At 42.6% G+C, this 27703-nt stretch overlaps 2 protein-coding genes across 2 annotated transcripts; one reads left to right on the top strand and one right to left on the bottom strand.

Moving 5' to 3' along the window:
• Positions 1-9675: 9675 nt before the first annotated feature.
• Positions 9676-21269, top strand: LOC125355114 (cytochrome P450 4A6-like). Its single transcript, XM_048351244.1, has 12 exons — positions 9676-9928; positions 12541-12682; positions 13409-13453; positions 13903-14030; positions 14561-14685; positions 15042-15187; positions 15588-15694; positions 15787-15977; positions 16080-16213; positions 17548-17612; positions 17754-17830; positions 20836-21269. Exons 1-12 carry the CDS (start codon positions 9734-9736, stop codon positions 21008-21010), a joined length of 1530 nt encoding a protein of 509 aa, XP_048207201.1. The 5' UTR covers positions 9676-9733; the 3' UTR covers positions 21011-21269.
• A 3216-nt stretch (positions 21270-24485) lies between these two features.
• LOC125355116 (PRELI domain-containing protein 1, mitochondrial-like) lies at positions 24486-25261 on the bottom strand. The gene is given in 2 exon segments (XM_048351247.1): positions 24486-25031; positions 25033-25261. Coding segments are annotated over 2 exon segments (657 nt in total). The 5' UTR covers positions 25249-25261; the 3' UTR covers positions 24486-24590.
• Positions 25262-27703: the final 2442 nt, after the last annotated feature.

The raw sequence follows: 27703 nt of genomic DNA, 5'->3' as shown, positions 1-27703 counted from the left end.
AATAAAAAAGCAACTGAGGCTATGATAGCAGAAATGATGGAAAGCCTCAGGAACAAAATCAGAAAACAATTCCAGGAGTTTAGAATAGAAGTCTCAAATGACCTTCAGGAAGCCAAGAAAGAAATTAAAGCGGGCTGGGGATATAGCCTAGTGGCAAGAGTGCCTGCCTCGGATACACGAGGCCCTAGGTTCGATTCCCCAGCACCACATATACAGAAAACAGCCAGAAGCGGCGCTGTGGCTCAAGTGGCAGAGTGCTAGCCTTGAGCGGGAAGAAGCCAGGGACAGTGCTCAGGCCCTGAGTACAAGGCCCAGGACTGGCCAAAAAAAAAAAAAAAAAAAAAAAAAAAAGAAAAGAAATTAAAGCAAAAGTGGATACAGTGCAAACCTCCGTTAAAGAAAACCTTAACATCCTGAGAAGTGAAATGCACGAAAAAATAGATTTAAAATAAAACTCTTTAAAGGAAGAAATTTCCACGATCAGAGCTGATCTGGCAACCATAAATAGCTCTCTGACATCCATAATCTCCACACTTGAATCCACAGCACAAAGAATTGACCATATTGAATCTAGAATCTCTCTCTTGGACGATGATGCAGCCAACAAGGACCAGAAAATTACCCCACTCCAAGAAATGGTAAAGCTCCAGGGCAGACTAATCCAGGAGCTAGTGGACAAAGACAAAAGATATAATCTGCGCATAATAGAAGAAGGAATAGAAGAAGGAGCTGAATACCAGAGCAGAGGGCTTCAACATATTTTCAATAAAGTGATTGCAGAAAACTTCCCCAATCTCACAAGGGCCCTTACCCAGGTAACCGAAGCCCATAGGATGCCTGGCAGACCAGACCCTAGAAAATCCTCGCCCAGGCACATAATAATCAAGACTTCAGATCTCAAGAATAAAGAGCAAATTTTGAATGCAGCCAAAGCGAAGGAAGAAATTTTATTTATTTATTTATTTATTTATTTATTTATTTATTTATTTATTTATTGGCCAGTCCTGGGGCTTGGACTCAGCGCCTGAGCACTGTCCCTGGCTTCTTTTTGCTCAAGGCTAGTGCCCCTTCTGGCCATTTTCTGTATATGTGGTACTGGGGAATTGAACCCAGGGCCTCATGTATGTGAGGCAAGCACTCTTGCCACTAGGCCATATATCCCCAGCCCCAGAAAGAAATTTATTACAATGGGAAAAGGATCCAAATAACAGCAGACCTATCCACACAAATCTACCACGCGCAAAGAGAATGGAAGAACACCATCCAAGTCCTACAGGCCAACAATTGCCAACCCAGAATAAGATATCCAGCGAAGCTAGAATTCATATTCGAGGGGAAACCCACATCTTTCCATAGCAAAGAGGATCTAAAGGAGTATGTGAATAAAAAACCAGCCCTACAGCGAATTCTAAGAGGGGAACCCCACCCAACAGAAATTGTACAGGACACACAGACAGAAACAGAAATAAACTACAATAATCAGAGCCCAACAGAGAGAGCAGGTCACTAAAGACAAGAAAAAAAAGAGAGGAAAAACAGCCTAACAGGAAAATGGAAGGGGATAAAACACTCTTATCCTTGATCTCTTTGAATATAAACGGTATAAACTCTCCGATAAAGAGGAGCAGACTGGCAGAGTGGATCTGCAAACAAAAAGTTGCCATCTGTTGTCTACAAGAGACCCATCTTACAGCAAGGGATAAAAACAGGCTCTGAATGAAAGGATGGAGCAAGATCTTCCAAGCAAATGCACCTACCAAAATGGCAGGAGTAGCCATCCTGATCTCAGACAAGCTGGACTTCTCATTAAAATCAACTCAAAAAGACAAAGAAGGACACTACATTTTAATACAAGGAAAAATACAGAATCAAGACATCACAGTGATAAATGTATATTCACCGAACAAAAGAGGCCATACATATGTCAAGCAAATTCTCACAGAACTACAGAACAAGATAGACCCAAACACAATCATAGTGGGTGACTTTAATACCCCACTCTCTCCAAGAGACAGATCCAACACCCAGAGGATTAGCAAGGGAGCTGAGGACCTAAGTAACACCATGTCCAAAATGGATCTGAACAGATCTATACAGAATCTTCCATCCTACAGAGACCTAATACACCTTCTTCTCAGAAGCCCATGGATCATACTCCAAAATAGACCATGTCATAGCCCACACAAAGAACCTCAGCAAATACAAAAGTATTGACATTATCCCATGTATTATATCTGACCACAGTGGAATAAATGTAACCCTCAATAACAATGGTTACCACAGAGGCTATACACATTCTTGGAGGCTAAACCCCTCACTGTTATCTAACACTTGGGCCACAGACCAAATGAAAGATGAAATTAACAAATTCATAAGCCACAATGACAATGAAAATACATCACAAAGAAACCTATGGGATACAGCTAAAGCAGTACTGAGGGGCAAGATCATTGCCCTCAGCACTCACATTAAAAAGAATGGAAGGGGGCTGGGGATATAGCCTAGTGGCAAGAGTGCCTACCTCGGATACACGAGGCCCTAGGTTCGATTCCCCAGCACCACATATACAGAAAACGGCCAGAAGCGGCGCTGTGGCTCAAGTGGCAGAGTGCTAGCCTTGAGCGGGAAGAAGCCAGGGACAGTGCTCAGGCCCTGAGTCCAAGGCCCAGGACTGGCCAAAAAATAAATAAATAAATAAAAAGAATGGAAGCAGAGCAGGTAAATAACCTCACAATGAAATTAAAACAACTGGAGAAACAAGAAATGATCGAATCTAAAATGACTAGGAGGAGAGAGATCACAAAGATTAAAGAAGAGATAAATCTGATTGAAAATAGAAAGACCATTCAACAAATAAATAAGACTAAAAGCTGGTTCTTTGAGAAAATAAATAAAATCAACAGATCCCTTGCAAGACTTACAAAAAAAAGAAGAGAAGAGACTCATATACGTAAAATCAGGGACTCCACTGGAAAAATTACAACAAATACACACGGTATTCAAACAATCATAAGGAACAATTTCCAGAACCTCTACTCACTAAAAAAAATAATTTTACAGAAATGGATCAATTTTTTAGGGAAGTATAAACTCCCCAAACTGAACCAAGAAGAAATAAATCAACTAAATAAACCAATAACTTACAGAGAGATACAGGGGGTAATCAAGAGCCTCCCAACAAAGAAAAGCCCAGGCCCAGATGGATTCACCAACGAATTCTATAAAACCTTTAGTGAGGAGCTAATATCAATACTCCTCAAACTCTTCAGCGAAATAGAAACAGAGGGAGAAATCCCAAACTCATTCTATGAAGCTAATATTATACTCATCCCCAAACCAGGCAAAGACCCAACAAAAAAGAGAACTACTGACCAATATCACTAATGAACACAGATGCAAAGCTCCTCAATAAAATATTAGCTGACAGGATCCAGAAACTGATCAAGAAAATTATACATCATGACTAAGTAGGCTTCATCCCACAGTCACAAGGATGGTTCAACATCTGTAAATCAATCAACGTAATTCACCACATCAACAGAACTAAAATCAAGAATCACAATGTTATCTCAGTCGATGCCCAAAAAGCCTTTGACAAAATACAACATCCATACTTATTAAAAGCTCTGGAGAGAACAGGAATAGATGGAACATTCCTCAAAACAATAAAAGCCATATACAACAGACCAACTGCTAACATTGTATTAAATGGGGAGAAACTAAAATCATTCCTCCTAAACTTAGGAACAAGACAAAGATGCCCACTCTCCCCACTTCTTTTCAACATAGTGCTGGAATCCCTAGCCATAGCAATAAGACAAGAGGAGGACATCAAACGGACCCACATCAGCAAGGAAGAAATCAAGCTTTCCCTATTTGCAGATGACATGATCTTGTATCTGAAGGACTAAAAAAACTCAGTCCCCAAACTCCTACACCTAATAAACCATTTTGGCAAAGTAGCAGGATACAAAATCAATCCACAAAAGTCAGCAGCTTTTCTGTACACCAGCAATATACAAGCAGAAAAGGAAATTATGGAAATAATTCCTTTTACAGTAGCCAAAAAAAGAATAAAGTACCTAGGGATCAACCTAACCAAAGATGTGATGGACCTATTTAATGAGAACTATAAAAATCTAATAAAGGAAATCAAAGAAGACACAAGGAGATGGAAAGACCTCCCATGCTCATGGGTAGGCAAAATCAATATAGTGAAAATGGCCATATTGCCCAAATTGTTAAACAAATTCAATGCAATCCCCATCAAAATCCCAGTTACATTCTTCACTGAAATAGAGAAAGCAACCCATAAATTCATATGGAACAGCAAAAAACCTAGAATACCAAAGCAATTCTAGGCAAAAAAAGCAGTGCAGGAGGTATCACAATACCAGACTTCAAGCTCTACTATAGAGCCATCATAACAAAACCAGCCTGGTATTGGTATAAAAACAGACCTGAATACCAGTGGATTAGAACTGAAGATCCAGAAATAAAACTGCACTCTTACAGTCAGCTGATATTCGACAAAGGAGCTAAAGACATACAATGGAATAAACAGAGCCTCTTTAACTACTGGTGCTGGAAAAACTGGGCAGCCATATGCAGAAAACTCAAAGTGGACCCTAGCCTATCACCATGCACCAAGATCAACTCAAAATGGATCAAGGACCTCAACATCAGACCCGAATCCTCGAAACTACTGAAGGACAGAGTAGGAAAGATGCTAGAACTTATAGGCACAGGAAGGAATTTCCTGAATAGAGTCCCAGGGGCACAACAGTTAGGGGAGAGACTCAACAAATGGGACTACTACAAAATAAAAAGTTTCTGCACAGCTAAGGACATAGCCACCAAACTAGAAAGACAGCCAACCATATGGGAAAGGATCTTTACCAGCACAGCAACAGACAAAGGCCTAATACCTATCATCTACAGAGAACTCAAAAAACTAACCCCCTCCAAGCCCAGTAAACCAATTAGGAAATGGGCAAAGGAGCTAAAGAGAGACTTCACAAGAGAAGAGATAAAAATGGCAAAGAAACATATGAGGAAATGTTCAACATCCCTGGCAGTAAAGGAAATGCAAATAAAAACAACCCTGAGATACCACCTCACCCCAGTTAGAATGGCCTATGCTCTGAACTCAGGCAACAACAAATGCTGGAGGGGGTGTGGGGAAAGAAGAACCCTTCTCCATTGTTGGTGGGAGTGCAAACTAGTACAACCACTTTGGGGAACAGTATGGAGGTTTCTCAAAAAGCTCAATATAGACCTACCCTATGACCCAGCCATACCACTCCTAGGCATCTATCCTGAACAGCAGGTCCCAAGATATCAAAAAGACATTTGTACTTCCATGTTTATCGCTGCACAATTCACAATAGCCAAAATATGGAATCAACCCAGATGCCCCTCCACAGATGAATGGATCCAAAAAATATGGTACCTACACACAATGGAATACTACATAGCGATTAGGAATGGTGAAATATTGTTATTTGCAGGGAAATGGTCAGAACTTGAACAAATAATGTTGAGCGAGACAAGCTTAGAACACAGAAAACAAAGTGGCATGATCTCCCTGATATATGACTGTTAAGATGGGGTGACGGGGAGACAGTACAGACCAGGTCTGTGAAACCAAAAACTTCTTGTCAAATGGTATTTCCCACAGGATTGGGTCAGCGACCCAACATTATGTAACAAAAACCAAACAACTACTCAACATATAAAGGTCAAAAATTGACCTCTCAGTGGAATACTATAGCTCAAAAGCTATGTATGTATGTTCATATAAGACTATTGTCGACATATTGTCTAACGTCGACATTACATTTAAAGCCCTAGGCGAATTTTCTTTGGCATAGGCCACGTGGCTACTGTATATGTTCTTGGTACACTGTGTATTGTATATATGTCTACCTGACCTAGGGAAGGGAAAGAAAAACAGGGTGTAAGATATCACAAGAAATGTACACACTGCCCTACTATATAACTGTACCCCTTGTGCACAACACATTGTCAAATGTTTTTGTTTAATTAATAAATAAATTTTTTAAAAAACAGCAAAAAAGAGAAAATGTCTTGCTTCCATTTCCTTGGAGTTCATTTCAATAAATATTATTTTGTATGGCCAGAAATACATAGGCATTGCACCCTTGTGTTCCTCTGAGAGTGTTGGGCACCAGCTTATAGCTTTAAGAGGCGGTCCTAGGCCCGCTTCTTCTCCTGGCCTGGGGCCGCTAGCCTCGCCTCCCACCTCTGACCACGTGTGCGCCAAGATGGCAGCGTGCGGAACCCAGGGGGAGATCCTATGGGACGGGATGTGACAACTGCCTATAGAGGAAGTCCTGTGACGTCACTGTGATGGACAGCTCATAATCAGCCTATCGCCGTGTCTAGCTAGCCACTCCAAATCCCTCCCCTTCCTGCCGCCATTACTGCTATATAAACCCCACCCCGAAAATAAAACCTTGGATTTCGCGTGACGTTTTCCCCGAAGTGCCTGGTGTCCTGAGTCCTTATTTAAACGTAAGGGGGCTGGGTGGGCGTTTTTCGCGACTTACACATGTCCTCAGCTTTTCACACTAAGGCACACTCCTACCTTTCCCCTGTGGGTTGGGAGAAAGCGCGTGTGGGCCGAGAGCCTTACATGAGAGTATTCTCCTTTGGTCTCACTGTGTTGCATGCCTACTTGTATAATTTATTGTGTCAAGGTGTATTTTAGATCTAGCTTTTGCATATGAGAGAAAACATGTGCCGTTTGTCTCACTGAGCTTGGATTACTTCACCTAAAATGATTTGTTCTAGGTATACCCATTTCCCTGCAAATGACACAATATTATTCTTTCTAGTGGCTGTGAAAAATTCTGTTGTGTATAGGTACCATGGTTTTCAGCTCTACTTATCTATTGTAGGGCAATAGATAAGCTTTCCACAGCTTGGCTATATGTGGTTGCTTTTTTTTAAACAAATACTGTTTAATAGAATCAGGGAGAGAGAAAGCAGGTAGAGATTTGATCATTACCCTGAACATAAAGTGCTTACTGAAATTAAGCAATTATGAGCCCAACTATTCCAAAAAAGTCAACATAGATTAAGAGATTGGGTGTGACGACCCTAACAGATCTAACTTCATTCCCCCTAGTCACTTGCTTTACCCATTTGGTAGCTTTAAGCCAACCTCCTGGCCCAAAACTAAGATGCAACCTGGTTCTCTTATTCTATTACTGTGCATTAAAAATTTTTGTCTTTTTGCCTGTTGTATGTCAGAATTCTTACTAGCACAACTGTTAACAAATAGATGTCAGACTGTGCTTTGAGATGATACCAAGTTCATTGGTATCAGAGACCTGGAGCCCAAGTTGAAGTAGGCCCATTGTGGTAGTGCTGTGGTTGGACAGGTGGTCTGCTGAGTATTGCTACAGTCTCTATAAAAAAAGACTTTAAAGATCAAGTTTGATGCAGAAACTTGTACATATATGCAAAGCATAGAGAGGATTCATTGTATATGAACATGCTTTTCTTTAAGAAATTTCTTAAAACAGTACTTATGTTAGGCGTTAGTGGCTCATGCCTGTAATCCTAGCTACTCTGGAGACTGAGAGCTGAGGATTGTGGTTTGAAGCTTGCCCAGGCAAGAAAGCCCAATAGACTCTTATTCTTCAATCAACCACTAAAAAAGCCAGAAATGGAGTTATGGCTCAAGTGGTAGAGCACTAGCCTGAGTTTAAAAAAACAACAGCTGAGTAACAATGCCCAGACTCTGAGTTGAAGCCTTACAACCAGCACAACAACAAAACTAAAAAAGAACAGTAATTATTTCAAACAGGCAGGTATGAGAAAAACCCTTTTATTATCTCCTAGTTCCAATTTTGTATAGGTTTAACAAGAGTGATTTACATTGTAATAATCAGCTTTCACAAAACTCTCAGTATACTGAGACCCAGTGAAAAGAAAGACCCAAGAGTAAGTTTTCTTTTTAATGGAAGAAAGTGGGTAACACATGGAATTATGAATAAGAGATTAGCCCTTGGCTCTGGTTTTGTATATAACTCAGAATTGGGGAAGGAAACAAAGGAACTCTGGATCCACGATGTGCACATCATGGGCCTCAGGCTATGAAGTAAACAAGGAGTAGGGTATTGGAGGAAATGGATTAGAAAAAACACCTATCCGGACTGGGAATGTGGTAGAGTGCTTGCCTAGGGTACATGAAGCCCTGGGTTCAATTCCTCAGCACCACATACACAGAAAAAGCAGGAAGTGGTGGTATGGCTCAAGTGGTAGATCACTAGCCTTGAGCAAAAGCAGCTCAGAGACAGTGCTCTTTCATACACATTTTAAACATTTTGTTATAAATATTCTGTTACCAGGATGGACATTTCATTCTTCCAGTATAGCATTATCATACTTGATTGCACTGATTTTATTCTCTGCCAAAACCTACAAGATTTTGAGTAAGAATATTGGTCCAACAAAGAACTGAATGAAGAAGACAAATACATCAAAGTAAAGTGGCAAAGCAAGGGGAGAGAGAGAGAGAGAGGTGGGGGGGGGAAGGGAGAGAGAGAGACTGTTAAGAGAAACGAGGATCCAAACTAGGTGGCATGAGAGCAAGAACATGATGAAACAACTCAGTTTTCTAGGATTCAAGGAATATGAGAGGAGTTCATAATAATGATAGCTCCTAGTGGAAATAGGGCTCATGGCATCGCAGATTTTTGGAAGGGATCTGCCCATATACAAGGTTGTCATCCCATATGTATGAGAAGCAACCCATATACCTGAAGTTTGTGTACAAAGGAGTTTGTGTACAAAGGCCAGGCTCAGGACTCAATGGGTTAAACTGTGCAGGTGCCTAAGTTTGGTTTGAACTGCCTATAGTTTTTCTACCCTTAAAGTTCTAACCATAAACGGATCATTAATTATTCCCAAGGAGGAGTAGCCATGGGAAATACTAGGAAAGAAATAGAAGAAAGGGTTGGTTTCTGCATTCTTTTCTATACCCAACCTGTCTAAGATACAAGTTTATTGCTCTTAAAGACATGAGGCAGGAGTTGATATAGGATCCTGGGAAGAGGTGCTATTCCTAGGCAGGTGTTCTATTGGAAGTTCTTTGCAGTATATGAATTGATGCATCCCCAAGAAAACACACGAAAGTTGTAACGTATCATAGAAATTTGCATATATGCCAAGCTTCAAATGCATGTAACATGCTAAAATTTCAATCAAGCCATAACTAGAAAGCAGACATGAAAATTAACAGGCAGACGAGTCAAAAGCTAACAAGGTAACATGGAAGGCTTCTAATCTTACCTTGAGCTCTCCATTGTTCTTATCCCTTGACATTTCTTTTTCCATTTATTTCACAACAGTTAATTTCTTGTCACTGAGATCATGGCAATATTATCACCCACACATTGCTGGACTCTTGGAAAACTAGACTATTAATCTTGTGAAGTTGAGGTTCATGTGTGTTGGTTGTTCTGCTTGGCACATCGTAAGGTGTTTGTGAAATACTTGTGAGCAATATGGAAATAGAAAGTGTCAGCACTGACAGTGTTTAGCTTTCCAAGCTAAAATTCAACTATGGAATCTAAGGCCAGCCTCTGTATACACCCTTCTCCCTCCTACAGGTAGGTGGGGCAATGATTCCAGTTTTTAGGAGAATTGAGAAGGATCTGTTAGAGTGAGGAACAGTCAGTGATCCAGAAGCCTCTGCACCATGAGTGTCTCTGCATTGAGCCACACCAGGCTCCTGGGCAGCATCTCTGGGCTCCTCCAAGTGGCCTCCCTGTTTGGCCTGCTTCTGCTGCTGTTCAAGGCAGTTCAATTCTACCTGCAAAGGCAGTGGCTGCTCAAAGCCTTCCAGCAGTTCCCATGCCCACCCTCCCACTGGTTCTTTGGGCACAAGTATGAGGTAAGAAGTTGATGAACAGGGAAGGAGGGAGGGTTAGAGCTATGCTACCTGGTTAACAAGTCTATGGGTCAAAATCTCTTTTGACTTGTAATGTTTTGGGACATTTATTTGTTTGTCTGGGAGAATTCTAGGGATCAAAGCCAGGGCTTACTGCATGCCAGCTCCCCAGAGGGAGTTCACATCAAGTATTCAGTAAATAGTCTTGAGAGAATCTATCTGTGCTTCTACTCGGTATATTCACTCGTTGACCTTTTCACACTTCTGCCTAGTGTACTCTTCATTCAGATTTATATTATCCTAAGCGGTGAATCCTAAAAGCCCCTTGCAATCCCAGCCAAACATGATTAGGAGGTGTTAAAGTCTGGTTCTCAGAACAGGAATCAGCACATTATACAACAGTGTCATGATTATCTGTTAATGCAGGAAGGGCAAGAATGTAACTCTGAACTGAAGGAGAACAGAGTGGTTTTTATTGCTTCATAGGTGTATCACCAGCTTCTAGAAAACTGTGTGGTGTACAGTGACTATTTGCTAAGTGGAGGAATGTCTTGGTGCACATGAGAAAGAATTAAGTGGCCCACAGTTCGTAGTCCCTAGTTCTGTCCCAGTGCACCCTGGCTATGCCACAGTCTTTTTGTCCTTTTCACTGCTAACCCTTGCTCAAGATTGTATCTGTTCCTTTAGGAAAAGTTTTGCTGAAGAGTTATTCATTTGGTCTCGCTATAAGTACTCATCGATTCCTTCCTGGTATTACTGATTTCCTTGGCAGGGGGCCGGGTGGGGGGGGAAGGCAGGAAGTCTACAGGTCTGCGGTATGCTGCACTCTAAGGAATGACCCAGAAATGACAGGTTTCAAGATTACTTCATCAGCATGGGGAAAAGGATTAGAATATCAGAATGAAATGTTGAGAACAAATACCAGGAAGCCATGAGAATGCAGGGGAAGGGGCCAGCAAGGTTGAGTTTAATCTAATTACATGGATATGTCCTTGAACATTGGTTTCCTCATTCTTCAGTAAAATAGGTTAAACTCATAAATCACTCCCTGAGCATAACATTTCCTGAAGAGTTACATAATTCTACAAGTTTGGGTGAGCTGCCACACCAAAACATCATAGACTAAGCCTAAAAAACAATGAAAATGAACCCAGATGCCCCTCCACAGATGAATGGATCCAAAAAATATGGTACTTATACACAATGGAATACTACATAGCAATTAGGAATGGTGAAATATTGTTATTCGCAGGGAAATGGTCAGAACTTGAACAAATAATGTTGAGTGAGACAAGCCTAGAACACAGAAAACAAAGGGGCATGATCTCCCTGATATATGACTGTTAACAAAGGGAGACGGAGAGACAGTAGAGACCAAGTCTGTGAACACTGTATATGTGCTTGATACATTGTATATTGCATATGGGTCTACCTGACCTAGACAAGGGATGGAAAAACAGGTTGTAAGATATCACAAGAAATGTACACACTGCCCTACTATGTAACTGCACCCTCATTGCACAACACCTTGTAAAAAAATTTATGTTCAATTAATAAAAAAAAAACAAAAACAATGAAAATGTATTGTCTCACAGCATGGAGATCAGAATTCCCAGGTCATGGTGTTGATGGGGTTGATTATTTCCATGATTTCTGAAAGTGGTATCTGTTGTCTATCTGCCTCCTTGATTTTGAAGTTGAACACCTTCCTATATCAACTCACAAGTTCTCTCTCCATGCACATATAACTGTGTCCAAAATGCTTATTTTCATAAGGGCAGTATCATATTAGATCTAGGTCTACCTTAATGCCTTCAGTTTCAATCGCTTACCTATAAAAACCTATATCCAAATAATATCATACATTGAACACATAAGCACAAATATTTGGAAAGTACACATTACCTATAACTTTAATGTAATTAGGTCTGTTAGAAAGTTTTATATACTGTGTGTCAGGAAAATGGAGGAGAACAGAAAAGGAATAGGACAGACTCGGTCGATACCAGGAGACTGTTTACTGAGGAACAGTGAGGGGCACAGACCTCCCCTGTCTCAGTTTTGAGGTTGTACAAGAGGGTGAATTTGGGAGCAGGCTTATATGGGGTCTGTGCAAGAAGGCAGGTAATTGAAAGCACTACTAGGTCTAGGAAGTTGGGGGTTTTCTGTTTGGCCCACAAAGGGTTGTTTACAGCTGGGTCTAGGTGAAATGTCCTGTCTGCACATCAAAGCAGATTCGCACATTGAGGTTCCACCTGGTGCCTGTATGGGCCTGGAGCAATAGGGTAGGGGTCAATCCTTCACTATGGAGTCTATCCCTGAACACTGATCAAGCAGTGCTTGATCCAGTGGTACAAGAAAGATTCTAAGAGCATTTCTAAGCAAGCGCAGGTAGATGGTCCAACAATGTGAAAGAACCTTAGTTTATGCCAAGTTCTGTGGAGATAGCAAAACGCTGAATTACAACCCGGTCCTCATTAACACTGTGAGTCTCTGATTTCTGTTAATGGATCTAACACTTGATCTCCCTGTTGTACAACCATCATGTATACTTCAAGAACCGGACTTAAAAAAAAAAAAAAGTATCATTGTTTTTTTTTGTCCTTTGGTGACAGTTCCAAAACGACCAGGAGTTGCAGCAAATGATGAAATGGGTGGAGAAATTCCCGAGTGCCTGTCCTCGCTGGCTGTGGGGAAGTCAGGCCACTCTTTTTATCTATGATCCTGACTACATGAAGGTGATTTTGGGGAGATCAGGTGAGAATGAACTCTATCCCTGCAGCAGTAGCTCTTCTCTCTTGAGTATGTGCTCTAAAATCTGCAAAATTTCTGAAGAAACATACAATTAACATATCCCTATGTGAAAATATGTCAACCTTCCCATTCCTAGCTTTTCCCCAGCCTACAAACTAACCTAAAGCCAATAATATTTACTGAGAACTAAATGTTTTGAGTTCTATGTGGGCCTAAATTGATTTTCTTCCCTCTTCCCTTTCTTCTCCCCCTCCATCATTTCCTTCCTTCCTTCCTTCCTTTTCTTCCTTCCTTCTTCCCTTCCTCCATATTGAGCTATTTTGTTTTGTAAAGTGCTCACATCTGTAAGAAAAGCATCCATCTACATTGACTTGGGATTGAAACTTCTTTTTTTTTTTGGCCAGTCCTGGGCCTTGGACTCAGGGCCTGAGCACTGTCCCTGGCTTCTTCCCGCTCAAGGCTAGCACTCTGCCACTTGAGCCACAGCGCCGCTTCTGGCCGTTTTCTGTATATGTGGTGCTGGGGAATCGAACCTAGGGCCTCGTGTATCCGAGGCAGGCACTCTTGCCACTAGGCTATATCCCCAGCCCGGGATTGAAACTTCTAATTGTTGGCTGTCCTTGGTAATGGATGACTAGGCCACTACCAACTGTAGAAATACTGCTGCTTACAGACTGCCTTGTGCTGTATATTCCAGTTTCCTTTTAAGCCTTTCTTTTTTTTTTTCAGACCCCAAATCTCTTGATAGCTACAGATTCCTAGCTCCCTGGCTTGGTACGTACATTTAAATGTGGACACTCCCCTTGGCAAGATATATTTTTCAGGCTCATAGAGAGCAAGAACTGATGGACTACTGCTGTCAAGGCATATCCCTAAAAGTGACTGTGCTTCTCTTCTTCTCACCAGACCCATACCGCTTCTTCTTATTAGTATGATGGGGCTTCCATATGTCCTCTGAGTTTTCTCCTTGCAATCTCAATCTGACATTGCTTTAGGTCTCTTCTTGGCAAGTTTGACCACTCTCAAGTTTGACAGCTCTCATAATTACATCAATTGTATGAGCCCAACAGGGAAATTCACATGTTTGAAAATGCTGTCTTTAATGTGTCCAAGAAATTTTCTTGGTTATTATCATCTCCCAGAACCCTTACCCTCCTTAGCTCCCCAATTTTCTCTCTGATTCCACTACCCACACATTCATGCACCAACTCTCTTTGGCCCAGGCTATGGTTTGCTCCTGCTGAATGGGCAGAAATGGTTCCAGCACCGGCGGATGTTGACTCCAGCTTTCCACTATGACATCCTGAAGCCCTACGTGGGAATCATGGTGAACTCTGTCCAGGTGATGCTGGTGAGTCTATTTAGCTCTCTCATATCCAAATACCCAATCACAGCCTAGAGGCAGATTTGATTCGCTAACCCAGAAGACATTACAGAATAAGACTCTTAAGCCACTCTAATGGAATTTACATTCTGGCTCTACAAGCTTTATATTACTTTGAAATTTAAAACAAATGTTTTCCCCCTACAAATGGGTGCTTCCTGCCCTTGTATCCTAGCTCAGCTCTCAGCAAAACGTATGGGCTGCTCTTTGTTCTAAAATAATATTTTCCGACTTAACAAAAAACAATTCTAATTTCCCCAAATTCAAACCAATAACTGCTACTTAAAAATCATGTTTAATTTTATAAAACAAGTTTGTGAGGAAATCTGCATCCCTTCACAAATACTTGCTTTAGAACCATAATTTATTGGGACATATCTACTTTATAAAGTAAAGACATCCTATTAGAATATGTGGAGACACAGAAGCAAGCTGAGCTTTAATAGCATTGGCCACGTGGAGGGAGTGAATGGGTAAATGTCCCTTTCCCATCACAGGACAAATGGGAGAAGCTCAGTGATCAAGACTCCTCTCTGGAGATCTTCCAATACATCTCCTTGATGACCCTGGACACCATCATGAAGTGTGCCTTCAGCTACCAGGGCAGCGTCCAGTTGGATGGGTCAGTGATAGCCTTAAAACTACTAGGTCCTATAATTACTAAGTGGTGGGGACTCACCTGAAATGAATCAGGTTGGATGCTCACTTCCAAAAATGGTGAGATTTTGATCCCATATTTAAGCTAAACTAATTCCAGACTAGCCCAAACCCTGCTCAGCCACAGACCACTGATTCCTAGCACAAGTAGAAATCTGATTGTGTATGCCATCTTCTAAAGAGGCAGTGAGCTTTAAGATAAAAACTGACAGGTGCCTCCGATATTTGTGTTCTTACCATAAAGGGAACCTCCACCCAGAATTCACTCTTTATGTCAGTCTCTCCCCTCATCTGTCTACCTGTTTGCCTTTGGTCCCCCAGGAATTCCCAGTCCTACATTCAGGCCATTGAAGATCTGAAAAACCTGTCATTTTCCCGTGTGAGAAGTATCTTTTATCAGAACGACATCGTGTATAGTCTGAGCCGCCAGGCCAGTCGGGCTGGCCAGATCTCCCATGAATATACAGGTTCTCTCTGTGCATTCTGTCTCCTTTCTGTACCAGGCTCAGGCAAAATGAAACAGCCATGATTTCATCTCCAGAGGCAGCCACTCTGATGCCTCTAAAGATTTGGGGCATACTCATGCCAGGTGCTTCCTTAGTACAAATGTTGGGAGCTAAGATGTTGCAGATGTTACCATGAAATTGGTCATGTTGCATGAGACCCATCCCAGTAGTTCAAACAGAGCCTTTGTTGCCTGTGCTTTGGAGAGAATTCCTGACCTGAACCAAATGGTGCCATACTCCAAATCTTATCCCTTATCCATTGAGTTCCTACAGGGCATTCAGAGTGGGGCAAGAAGTACATAGGTTTTCTGGGGTTTGCTACAGCATTTGGCAATGCTTATTAACCACTGTCCTGGGACAGATCACGTGATCAAGAAGAGGAAGGATCAATTACAGGAAGAGGGGGAGCTGGAGAAGATCAAGAAGAAGAGGCACTTGGATTTCTTGGATATCCTCCTGTTTGCCAAAGTAGGTTCATGTGGCAGAGGTCTAAGGCTTTGCCAGAGGTACAGAGTGAGGTAAAACATGCATTTTTTTTCCCCCGCTGTGACCTCTCACAGATGGAGAATGGGAGCAGCTTGTCTGATGAAGAACTGCGTGCTGAGGTGGACACTTTCTTGTTTGAGGGCCATGACACCACAGCCAGTGCCTTCTCCTGGATCTTGTATGCTCTGGCTACAAACCCCCAGCACCAGCAGAGGTGCAGGGAAGAGGTAGAGAGCCTCCTGGGGGATGTAGCCTCTGTCACCTGGTAAGTGAATTCACAAGAGATAGGAACATACTGCCTCTCTGGTAAAGGGAACTTAAGCTATTCCCAGGCCCTGCCTGTCCTTCAGGATGAGCTTTGTTTCAGGGACCACCTGGACCAGATGCCCTATACAACTATGTGCATTAAGGAGGCCATGAGACTCTACCCACCAGTACCAACTGTGTCCAGAAAGCTGAGCAAACCTGTCACCTTCCCTGATGGACGCTCTCTACCCAAAGGTGTTAACTTCCTGACTCACTCTCCTAAGCCCTTCCTATGGATAACAATGGAGGATTTTTAGGCACACAGCAAAGACAAGAGAGGATGGAAAATCCATGTCTACTTCAGCAGTTCTGAATCTCCTTCAGTTCCACTTTCCTTATCAGTAAATTAACACTTACTTTGTAGTTAGTATAACATGTATGAAATAGGGGCACTTGGTTGGAGACACTTCAATACCTATTAGTTCTCCTTTAACATCTAAGGAAATTTTCATTCCACAACATTGGCATACATCACTTGCAAGATGGCCTTTGATTCTGTTGTTCATTGGAATAAAATCATAAGGTTCTTTAATTCTCCACAGTTAACAATCAACTTTGGAGTCTATGATCTTGTGATTACAGTTCCCTTGATTTGAATTACATGATATTTCAGATTCTAATACTCTAAGCTTTTATTTCTGACAAACACATTATAGCACACACAGACAACTTCTCTCTTCACGTGTACCTTTTTAAATAATAATAATAATAATAATAATAATAATAATAAAAGAAGCAGCCTATTCTTTTTTTTTTTGTGTGTGCCAGTCTTGGGGCTTGGACTCAGGGCCTGAGCACTGTCCCTGGCTTCTTTTTGTTCAAGGCTAGTACTCTGCCACTTCAGCCACAGCGCCACTTCTGGCCTTTTCTATATATGTGGTGCTGAGGAATCCAACCCAGGGTTTCATGTATACGAGGCAAGCACTCTACCACTAGGCCATATTCCCAGCCCGCACATTCTTTATATTGGACAGGATGTTTAGATAACTCCATTGTGATACATGCAAAAGAAACTCTACCAGTTGACATAATGATGACTTAATTGTCAGGATCTGAGATGAGGACACTAAGGAGATCTGTCTGGTTCTTTTGTTTTCTCCAGTGGAGGTAAATGAAGGAGATCAGGTGTTATAAGATCGAGATAGTATTGTTTATAAGAAGTCTGATTTGATGGCACAGAGAAGCTGATGGCCAAATCTGGGTGTTCTGTTATGGCAAAGAGACACCATTGCCTCACCTGCTTTTGGGTCTAGTCTCTGCCTTGTAATATGCTAGCTTTGTGACCATAGAAGTGTCATTCAGTACTCCTGAGCCTCTGAAGCCTTATCTAAAAGATGAAGAGATGAGTACCTTTCTGGGAAGGTGATTAGGAATGTTAAGTGAAGTAATATGTCTTCTCACCTGCTCAAAGTGGTGATCTATGGAGCCAATGTTTTTATGTATGCATGTCCTCATCTTGTGGAGAGACCAAAAATACACGTATCATGGGCATAACAAGTCATCTCTTTATCTCCTTATCTACCCTATAGGTGCCAAAGTCTCACTCGCCTTTTATGCTCTTCACCATAACCCGAAGGTGTGGCCAAACCCAGAGGTATGCGGGCCCTGCAATGTAGGAGGGGAAGATCTCTGAGGACCAACACCTCCTCTGACTTCTACCTGTAGGGTTACTGCCCCTCATGCATTGCAAAGAAACTTGATCTCCTTCTGTCCTGGCCCTTGTGTTTCCTTACAGGTGTTTGACCCTTACCGGTTTGCACCTGGTTCTGCCAAACACAGCCACTCATTCCTGCCCTTCTCAGGAGGATCGAGGTGAGCATCGTTAGTTGTTAATGGAGTAGAGGAAAAGAGGAGTTTCTGGGCATATACCTAATGTTTGGAATTCTCCACTTTGTTTTGTGGTAAATTCAGGTATGTGCCTGCTTGTTGTTGTTTGTCGGGAAGAAACCCTTTGGGGGTATGTCTGTCCCTGAAAAGAAGGTGGCATTTCTGAGCACACTTAAGAAAGGTTGGCCTACCACCCTCCCCAATGGCCACCCAAATACCAGTGTTGGTAGTGTTTCATACTTAAGTGTGCTCTGATGTTTCCTTCACTTTAGGAGTGGGATGGCAGAAATTAGATTTTTCTCATGGAAATTTAATCTCAGGCATGTGCTTTTAGCTGCCAGAATGCTTCAGTGGTGCACTCCTCTCTTTCTACACATTCTCAACCCAGCCTACCACTCTTTCTGCTTATTCTCTAGTCCCAGAACCATTGCAGAAAGTGGTTGGTTGTCTAGGTTTGTTTTCTTAATGTCTGGCATATACCAGCTGTCTCAGTCCGCCTGAGAGGATGCAGTTAGCTCCTCTATTGTAAGGTAAATCTCAGCCCCCAGAAAACAGAGAAGCCACATTTGAAAACAAGAACAGTATATTGCCTCTAAGGAAGACCTATTTTTAATTGAAACCTAACATTAAAAGATCCCTAACATGTCTACTTTAAACCCAATGAACCAGCTATAAACAAACAATTGTAAAAGAGCTACTGTAAGAACCCACATGGCTCAAGGAGCCTTGCACTCCTTGTGGAGTGCAAATTGCCATAAAACTTGTAATATTACTAGGAACCATGACTGACAGAACCATGACTGTTAGAATCATGATTATGCGAGTTCTTCCAGGGCTGAATTATCTTTCTTTAATTAGGCCTTAAGCAAACTGTTAATTCATCAACTGGACTTCCAGTATTTGGATTATCCTACAGCTAAGTACTTTCTTCTAGACATTTGCTGTAATAATGTTGCTTGCACTAAGAACAGTAAAGTTAGGTAAATGCCTAAACAAACCTAATATTTACTTTCTATGCATTCCAATATGGTAGAGTTTTTTGTTTCTTGGTTTTGCTTTTTTTTGTGTGCAGGGTTGGGTCTTGAACTCAGGGCCTGGGCATTGATCCTTAACTTTTCACTCAAGGCTGGCAGTCTACCACTTGAGTCATACCTCCACTTTTAGGCATTTGCTGGAGATAAGAGTCTTATATTCAGGCTGCCTTTGAACCACACGCCTCAGATCTTAGCCTCTTGAGTACCTAGGACCACAGGCATGAGTTACTGTCACCAAGATTCCAATATGCCTTTTTCCCCCACTTAATTAACTTATTCCAAGTGCAAATATTTTTTTTCCAGTCCTGGGGCTTGCACTCAGAGTCTGTAACTGAGTGCAGTGTACCCTTTTGCTCAATGCTAGCACTCAACCACTTGAGCCACAGTACCACTTCCAGCCTTTTCTGTTTATATGGTGCTGAGGAGTCAAACCTAGGGCTTCATGCATGCTACGTAAGTACTCTACTGAGAAGACACATTCCTCATCCCCCAAGTACAAAGATTTAAAAGTTTTGTTTTCTTTGACAAGTTCTCTGTTAAGGTATGGGAAGCAGAGGTGTGTAATCATGACCCTGGTAACCAATAAGAAGAGAAAGGTTTTGTGCAAAATCAGATACCTACACATGAAACAGACACCATCCTTTCTCCTTCCTTCACTCTGTCAGTAACTCATTGAGATGTTTGTGGAATGTTCCATGTTCCTGATACTCTCTCAGACCATAGACTATGGAAGGTCCTTGAATAAAGAACCTCCCTTGCATATATGGAAAGAAAAGGACTGTTAGTAAAGAAGTGACAGCCAACTGGTCACTAGCCCTGAGCCTTTAGGATTTTCAGGGAGTGGTCATAATAGCACCCTCAAGATGATCTGAGGTGGGAGGTGGGACTAGGAAAGTAAGATGTAGGTAGTATGGATACATCTGCACACTGTCCTTGGAGGGCCTAGAGAGTTACAGGGAATGGTGGGATCGTGGACACCAGTGAAATCCAGAAGAAGAAATGAAGATGGCAAGCAAAGACATTTCTGAATTAGAATTCAAAAGCTACATATATATGCTGATGGGCTGTGGGTTACATGTGGAATTTGACTAGTGAGTGGGAGGCAGATGGGGCTTCAACTTGGTGACAGATCTCCAACCCAATGTGTTCTCTAGGAGTTACTCATTGACACCTGCCTTCCTTCTCATAATTAAAGATCTTTTAGGCCGTAGATAGTGATCCCACCTTATATGGCCCAGATCACATTAGAGAACCAGAAACTCTTTTTTTTAGTGTTTAAAGGTATCTTTTATTTTTTAAAATAATTACTTATTTATTGTCAAAGTGATGTACAGAGGAGTTTACAGTTTCATGCATTAGTTCTTACTCAAACAGAGATCTCATGTTTGAGAACAGCAGTAGAGATCAATTTAGCTCTGGAAGAATACGCATTTTTGTCAAAGGTCAAAAACAAATGAACCACAAAGGGCGATCAAATACAGCACTAGACATTATGTTGAAAATGAACTCTACAGCTTGTGGGGGAGAGGGCCAGGAGGAAAACACTGGGAGAAAATGAGGGAAGAGGTGACACTGTACAAAAAGAAACACACTCGTTACTTGACTTATGTAACTCTAACCCCTCTGTATATTGCCTTTACAATAGTAATAATATAAAAAAGTATGAACCAAGACCTGGGGTAGAGGTAGATTTTGTGTGTGTGTATGTGTATGTGTGTGTGTGTGTGCGTGAGAGAGAGAGAGACAGAGACAGAGACAGAGAGAGAGAGACAGAGAGAGAGAGGGAGAGAGAGCGAGAGAGAGAGCTGTGCATGTGCATGGGAAGGATTCTAGTTGAATCCATGAATGAGAGCCCTGACCTGCTCAGGCACAGGCTAGAGCTCTTAGGGGCCAATGCCTGCCCAGGATAGAACAAGACCTGAGGCACTTCTCATTTCATTTCTCTCTCTGGCCTAGGAACTGCATCGGGAAACAATTTGCCATGAATGAACTGAAGGTAGCCGTGGCCCTGACCCTGCTCCGTTTTGAGCTGCTGCCAGATCCTACCAGGACTCCAGTCCCCATTACACGAGTTATACTGAAGTCCACCATTGGGATCCACCTGTATCTCCGGAAGCTTCAACAATCCTAGTGGGAGCAAGGACAGGCTCTGAGGACCTCCTGCTCACTGTTTTGGCTTTCTGTCACCTGCTCCTGTCCTTGTCTGGCTGCACAGATTTTACTTTCTCTCTGCCTACATTCCCTTTGCATCCACCTGCTATGGTACCTTTGTCCCCCTATCTGTTCTTTTTTTTTTTCTTTTACCTTCCTCCAGAATCCCCACCTTATCTATTTAATTTTCTTCTTAATTGCCTTCATTTTTTAATTTAATTTTGTTATCACGGTGATGTGCAGAGTAGTTACAGTTACATATGTAAAGTAGTGAGTATATTTCCTGTCATACTGTTACCCTCTCCCTCATTTTCTCCCACCTTCCCTTCCTTCCAAGCCCCCCTGAGTTGTACAGTTAATTTCCAACATATTCTTTTGTGAACATAGCTGTCGCATTGGCTAACCCTTTATCCTTTATCTCACCATTTTGATGTTCCCTTTCCCTTCCCTAATTTGGATAAGTGTATATACAATACCCAGGGCACCAAAATCAAATGCAGTGACAATAGGGTAAAAACCATAGAAAAGAAATACAGAAGAGAAAAGAAATAGTTTCACATAGTACATTAAAAACAACAAAGAAAAACATCTTGTTTCCATATCTTGGAGTTCATTTCATTTAGCATCATCTTGTATGATCATATGTACATAGCTATCGAGATCCGAAGTTAGAACTATCCTAGACATAAATTAATTATTACCAAGGATACCATGGAATCTATGTTTCTTTGGGTCTGGCTCACTTAACTTAATATGATTTTTTACAAATCTTTCCATTTCCTTACAAATGGGCAATGTCATTCTTTTTGATGGAAGCACAAAATTCCATTGTGTATATATGCCATATTTTTTGATTCATTCATCTACTGAAGATCATCTGGGTTGGTTCTGTATTTTAGCTATAGTAAATAATGTTGCAATGAACATGGTTGTGCTGGTAGCTTTAGTATGCCCTTGTTTGTGATCCTTCGGCTAAATGCTTTGAAGTAGGGTTGCTGGGTACAAAGCCATAGTAATAAAAACAGCTTGGTACTGGCACAAGAACAGGCTTGAGGACCAGTGGAATAGAACTGAAGACCCAGAAATGACTGCAGACCTTTGACCACCTAATGTTTGATAAGGGAACAAAAAAATAGGATGGAAGAAAGACATCCTCTTTAACAAATGGTGTTGCCAAAATTGGTTAAACACCTGTAGAAAACTAAAGTTAGATCCTTATATATCACCTTGCAGCAGAATAAATTCCAACAGATCAAAGACCTGGAGGTAAAAGCAGATACCCTGAAAACATTACAAGAAGCAGTAGGAGAAATACAAAGCTCCTACAGGAGGTACCCTTATTATCTATGGGACTAAGACCCCTTGACCAGGGTGGTTTTCCACACTGGGGAACCACTCTTAACGGAGAAACTGAACTAACCAATGATTAAATCAAGAAGTGATTTGTGTAATTGGATTCTGTCCCTTAGAGTGCTGGATATGTCTGAACAAAGACTTCATGTCTCTGAGATTAGGTGTAGGGGAAGATGTCCCTAGAGTTAGCAAGGGCTTGTCAGAATTCAGAGGAGTATAAACCAAGGTCTAAGGTATAGAGATGTGTGCGATCTATAAGAAAATAGGTCATGCTGAGCCCCTGAAAGGGCAATGGGAATGCCCTGCTTTGGGCTGGATTAGTCCCTTAGGGGACAAAATTCTGCCCAGCTCAGAACACAGTGTGAGGCCACTTCACACGTCACTGTCTGCCTAGAAATTTCCGTCATGAACCACTGACCTTGGTCCTTCTACCCTTTCAGATCCTCATTCTGGATCCCCATCCTGGTTATATGAGTTATACTCAAGTAGAGAATTGGGAGCCAACTGGATCTCAGAAAGCTTCAATAATCCGACAGGAAAATGGGAAAGGTTTAGAAGGCATCCTTCCTGCCATTTTCTGACTTCTTGTCACCCATTCTTGTCCCATGTTAATATGCTCATATCTTCTTTTTATAAATTTTATACAAATGGCCATTCTTCTCACCTGTCTGCTACCCCACCTCATGTCCTCCTGTCTGTGTGCCACTTTTGATCTAATCTCCTTCCAGGATTCCTACTTGCCTGTGTGTCTCCCATCTGGCTACATCTCTGAATATTTATATAGCCTCTGTTCACTTGTCTATTCCCTAGCCTGCCTTCCCTTCTACCTGTTTTTCTTTTTGTACTATTTGCCTGTGCCTGTGTGATCTTCCTGTTTTGCTAAAATGAACTGCAATCACTTTTATGGCTTTAAACAATACATATTTATAATCTTACAGTTCAGGTGCTCAGATGTCTACAGTAACTTTCCTAGGCAATATCCAAAATTTGCTGGAGCTCTCAGGGAGAATCCCCTGTCTTTCATCCTTCTACTTTTTGCTCTGATGGTCTCATGGTGATTGGATTAGTCCTTCCCTCCAGATTATCAAGGAATATCTCCTGTACATGAAGTCAAGTAAGTGTACATATTACCCACAGTTACAACAACTCTTCACAACAGAACTGTACTAACACTTAAACGGGTAATTTGGCCCCAGCCATACTGAACATTAAAACTAAGTCTGATTTTCAATTCTTGCATAAATACACATCCCTAATACAAATTTAAGTTGAAATATTCATTCACTTTTCACCAAAACCAGTCTGATGTTCTTTTCAACCTTTACAAGGACAACAAATGATGATTCTCCTGATGACTATCTTGGTAGTGTACTATTGAAAAAAACACTAACCTTCTCCCTTAAATAAAATGCAAAGTTAGGTTATGATGTTTATTCTTTCCTTGGTATTCTGCAGTATTCATACTTGACTCATATAAGCTAAATATTATCAACATATTGCATGTTAGATGTGATTGTGGTAAGTACAAAGGAAAGATGAGTATACACACAATATACTTATAATAAAATGAAGAATAAATAATCCTTACACTCCTAGTTTCTTCCACTTCTCACATGGTCTTTCTTCTACTACTTGCAGGGTCACAGTTATGTCTGAAGCTATCTTCTATTACTACACAGTGCACAGTCCCTCTGCCTGTAGCAAGCTCCTTAGTAAGTGGTGTCTTTTCTTGGTGGATTGGATGAGCCAAAGCTTCTCATTGTGACTTCTGGACCTTGTGTAGCTCTGTCTGAATCAGGATGTTATATATTTTCCCATTTACTTTAGTCACAGGGCATGTTTGTATTATGAGATGTTCTGGGATATCTTCTGTGATCCACATATCTTTTTTTTTTTTAATTGAAAGGTATTTATTGAGTGCCTGTGATGTGCTAGCTATTGTTTCAGGTACTTGGGACACGTAAGAGAAAAGCAAGGCGCCTGCCCTCGCGGGGCGCACAGTCTAGCCTTCTGCACCCCCTCAGCAAATCACACACACCTGCAGCGGCCCAGGGAGGACATGCCGGCCCGGCGTGTACGCGGACACGGCCTGGCGTGTCACAGTGGCCATGCGGGACCCCTGCCCCAGCCCACCACCCAGACAGCACAGAGGACTGAAGTTGATTTTTAATCATGAATTACGGGGAGGGCGGGGTGTGGCTGGGCGATTAGACAAACTGCTGTGACTGCTGCGGCTTGCTGGCGGCCTTGTTGGCGAGGTCCTTGGCCTTTTCTGTAGCTGCCAGTGCCGTCTCCTTGGCCTTCTCCTTGGCTTCCTTGGCTGTCTCCACAAATGTTCTGGAAGGGGGCTCACCTTGTAGCTTGGCCAGGATGTACTCAAAGCCTTTCATCGTCTTGGTCACGTTGCTTTTGAACCGGGCAAGACTGAACTCCTGCACAGCTCTGGAGACACCAAACAAGCTGGAGGAGACCCAGGCTTCCCGGCGGATTTCCGTCCAGCTGTTGTTGTCGGAGTTCACGCAGTAAACACACCGCTCCTCCACCACCATCAGCCCGGCGTGGTTGATGTTCCAGGTGAAGGTGGTCATGGTCTGATTCTGTGGGTCCACAATCGAGTCCTCCAGGATGTATACCGAGTGAGCAACGTTGGGCAGGAAACAGTCGCTCCGCCCAGCGGGGCATCCTGTTGGTCTTGGTCAGGAGTCTCTGGGACAGAAGCTTCTGGTCAGGGGTGACCTCCCGGTGTACTATGTCTTCCGTCAAGACATGTTTGCTGTAGGGGTTAGGGTACCGCTGCCAGAAGGCGGCAAACACTTGGTCCCAGGAACTTTGGAGCACGCTCTGGCCCAGGAAATACTTCACCATCGTCCCGGCCTGGGTGGGCTCAGCACCCGCGCAGCATCACACGGGGGGGGCGCACGCGGGGGCCGGGCCGTGGTTCGGTGCATGGCAGCCAGGCTCGCAGCTCAGTCACCAACGCGCCGCGCCCCTGTGGCCGCCGCCGCCATGAGGGAGTGTCCCGCCGCGCTGATCCACATATCTTTCCTCACTTTAATTGATAAGGTGTCAACCAGGCTCGTCTGAAATTCAGACCAATTACTCTTACAGGAGAGTAGGTATGTTTGATTCAGAGATGTGAGGAGCCACAACTAGGCAGGGAGCAGTTCTTTTCACTTCACAGTCAAGAGTAATGATGATGTTTGGATGGAAGCTTTTTTCCATTTAAGACTAAGACCTCTAGGCCAAGAGCTGACACATTGTAAGCCAGGAAGGAATTATTTTGCTGTTGGATCACTGTGGGTACTAAGCAGTGCTGCCATGAACATTTTTATCCCTTTACTTCTGAACCCAGGAGCACCAGCAGTGCCATATCCTGGACATTCATTTAAAGCAGGCATAGACTCCAAAGAACTACACCCCAACATGACAAGCTATTACCACCTAGCTCACACTGTACACTAAGGCAATTCTCAATGTTTCTCTGGCTCCGCACTGCATAATTGAAATATATGTATTCAGAAGTATTTGGAGTTAATATTCCCAGTTTCATTAAATCTTCTCTGTCTCCAATCCAAATTTCAAGCTCCCATAAATTCCCAGTTGGTGCCTTCAGTTTAGCAGAAGGAATTCATCAAGTTTAGGAATTCAATTTGGAGAAACAAGACCTATAGGGGCCTGGAGTCTGCTGAAGGAGAAGTAGGCCAACCTGGGACAGAGTATTTCCACGGGAGCCATAGGAAGCTCATTGATCATAGGGAAAGGAATTGGCCACTATCTTCCCAGAATTTGGACATAGTCCTTATCCCCTTCCCACTTTGTGCCCTGAGCCCTTTGCTCTCAGGAAGCCCCTTCCTGTCCTTGGGGACTCTCACTCCCTCACATTGGTGTAGTCAGGTTTATAGATATGCAGGAAGCCAATGAATTGTCCAAACCAGAGTGGGTGAATAAGGGAGAACTGGTGAGTCTAAGACACCATGTAGGCCAGGTTCCCTGACTGTTGGATATGAAATAGTTATAATTTCCAGGACCGCTTGGGTGTCAATATCAATAGCCAGAACCCAGGTCCTTGGGCAGAAAACTGAGGCTATGACTCAGGCAGGCTCTGGGATCTCTCTCTCTCTGTCTTCTCTGTGTCTCTTGGGGTGGGGGTGCTGGATGTAAACGTTGAGGGGCGGTCCTGGATTGACCTCCTCTCCTCCCACCCTGGGACCGGATGGCCGGAAGCCACTCCTAGGCCTTCCGGGTCCGGAACCGGAAAGAGTAGTTCTGGCTTGGCCCGCCTCCAGTCTCGATCTTGGGTCCACGTGGATGCCTTCAAGATGGCGCCGCCGGTGCCCAGGGGCGGTCCTATTGGGGCATGACGTCAGCCCATGGGGTGGAGTCCCAAGATGCCACTCTGGCCGAGACAGCCAGGCTCAGCCAATTAGCAAAGCCCGCCTTCCCGCCTTCCCCACCGTAATAAAAATCTTCCCTCCCGAGAGGAGTTCAGTTCAAAACCCCAGACTGCCTCCCTGGAGTCTTCTGTTTCCCTGCGCCTATCGCCCACAGGTGAGAAGGGGCACGCAGCCCAATGAGAGCACGCCTTCACCTTCTGCAGGCGGAAGATAAGGCCGAGTGCTCTCTCTTAATTTTTGGGGTTTGGGCATTTCCCCGGGAGATAGGGGAAAAGGGATCCATCATATCCCGACATCTTGGTATCTTTCTCTCCTCATAAGCTCCTCTATTCTGAAAACTCTGTGGTACAGTGGGTATGCCAGTGCAATAACAACTCCTTAGAGTAGTCATCCTCTCATATATCTCAGTTGGCTCAGCAATCCTAACTGGTCAACCTGCTTCCACTTGGCACCTGCCACCAAACTTTCTCTGAACTGCCACCAGGGGGAGGGTCCTTTTCCAGGTGAGAAGTTTATTCATTAAAATGGTAGCTGCCTTCTTATTCTAAGATGGAGAAAACATCTTGAGTTCTACCCTTCCAGACTTCCAGACTCCCTGTTCAGACTTTTGTTAGTAATCAGCATGTGCAAGGCTTTGTTCTGAACAAAGCAAGGCAGTGAGAAAAGACATGTCCTTGTCCTGTTGTTTGGTAGCAAAAAGAGGGAAATTGTCTACTTGTAGAAGTAGACAATTAACTGTCATAATCACATATAGCAACAAATGCTAGATTGAAATAAGTTGGTGATCAAAAGAACCTGTTTGGATAGAGTGATCTTGGAATGCTTCTGTTGGAGACAATACTTAAGTGAAAACTGAAGGATATTAATGAACTAGTTTTTTTTTTTTTATAGAATAAGGGAAGAACATTTGGGATCGAAGAGGAGTG

This window comes from Perognathus longimembris, chromosome 7 (genome assembly GCF_023159225.1).
Source record: "Perognathus longimembris pacificus isolate PPM17 chromosome 7, ASM2315922v1, whole genome shotgun sequence".
Lineage (NCBI taxonomy): Eukaryota > Metazoa > Chordata > Mammalia > Rodentia > Heteromyidae > Perognathus > Perognathus longimembris.
Note: the sequence above shows the minus strand (reverse complement) of the source record. Positions and strands in the feature narration are given on the sequence as shown.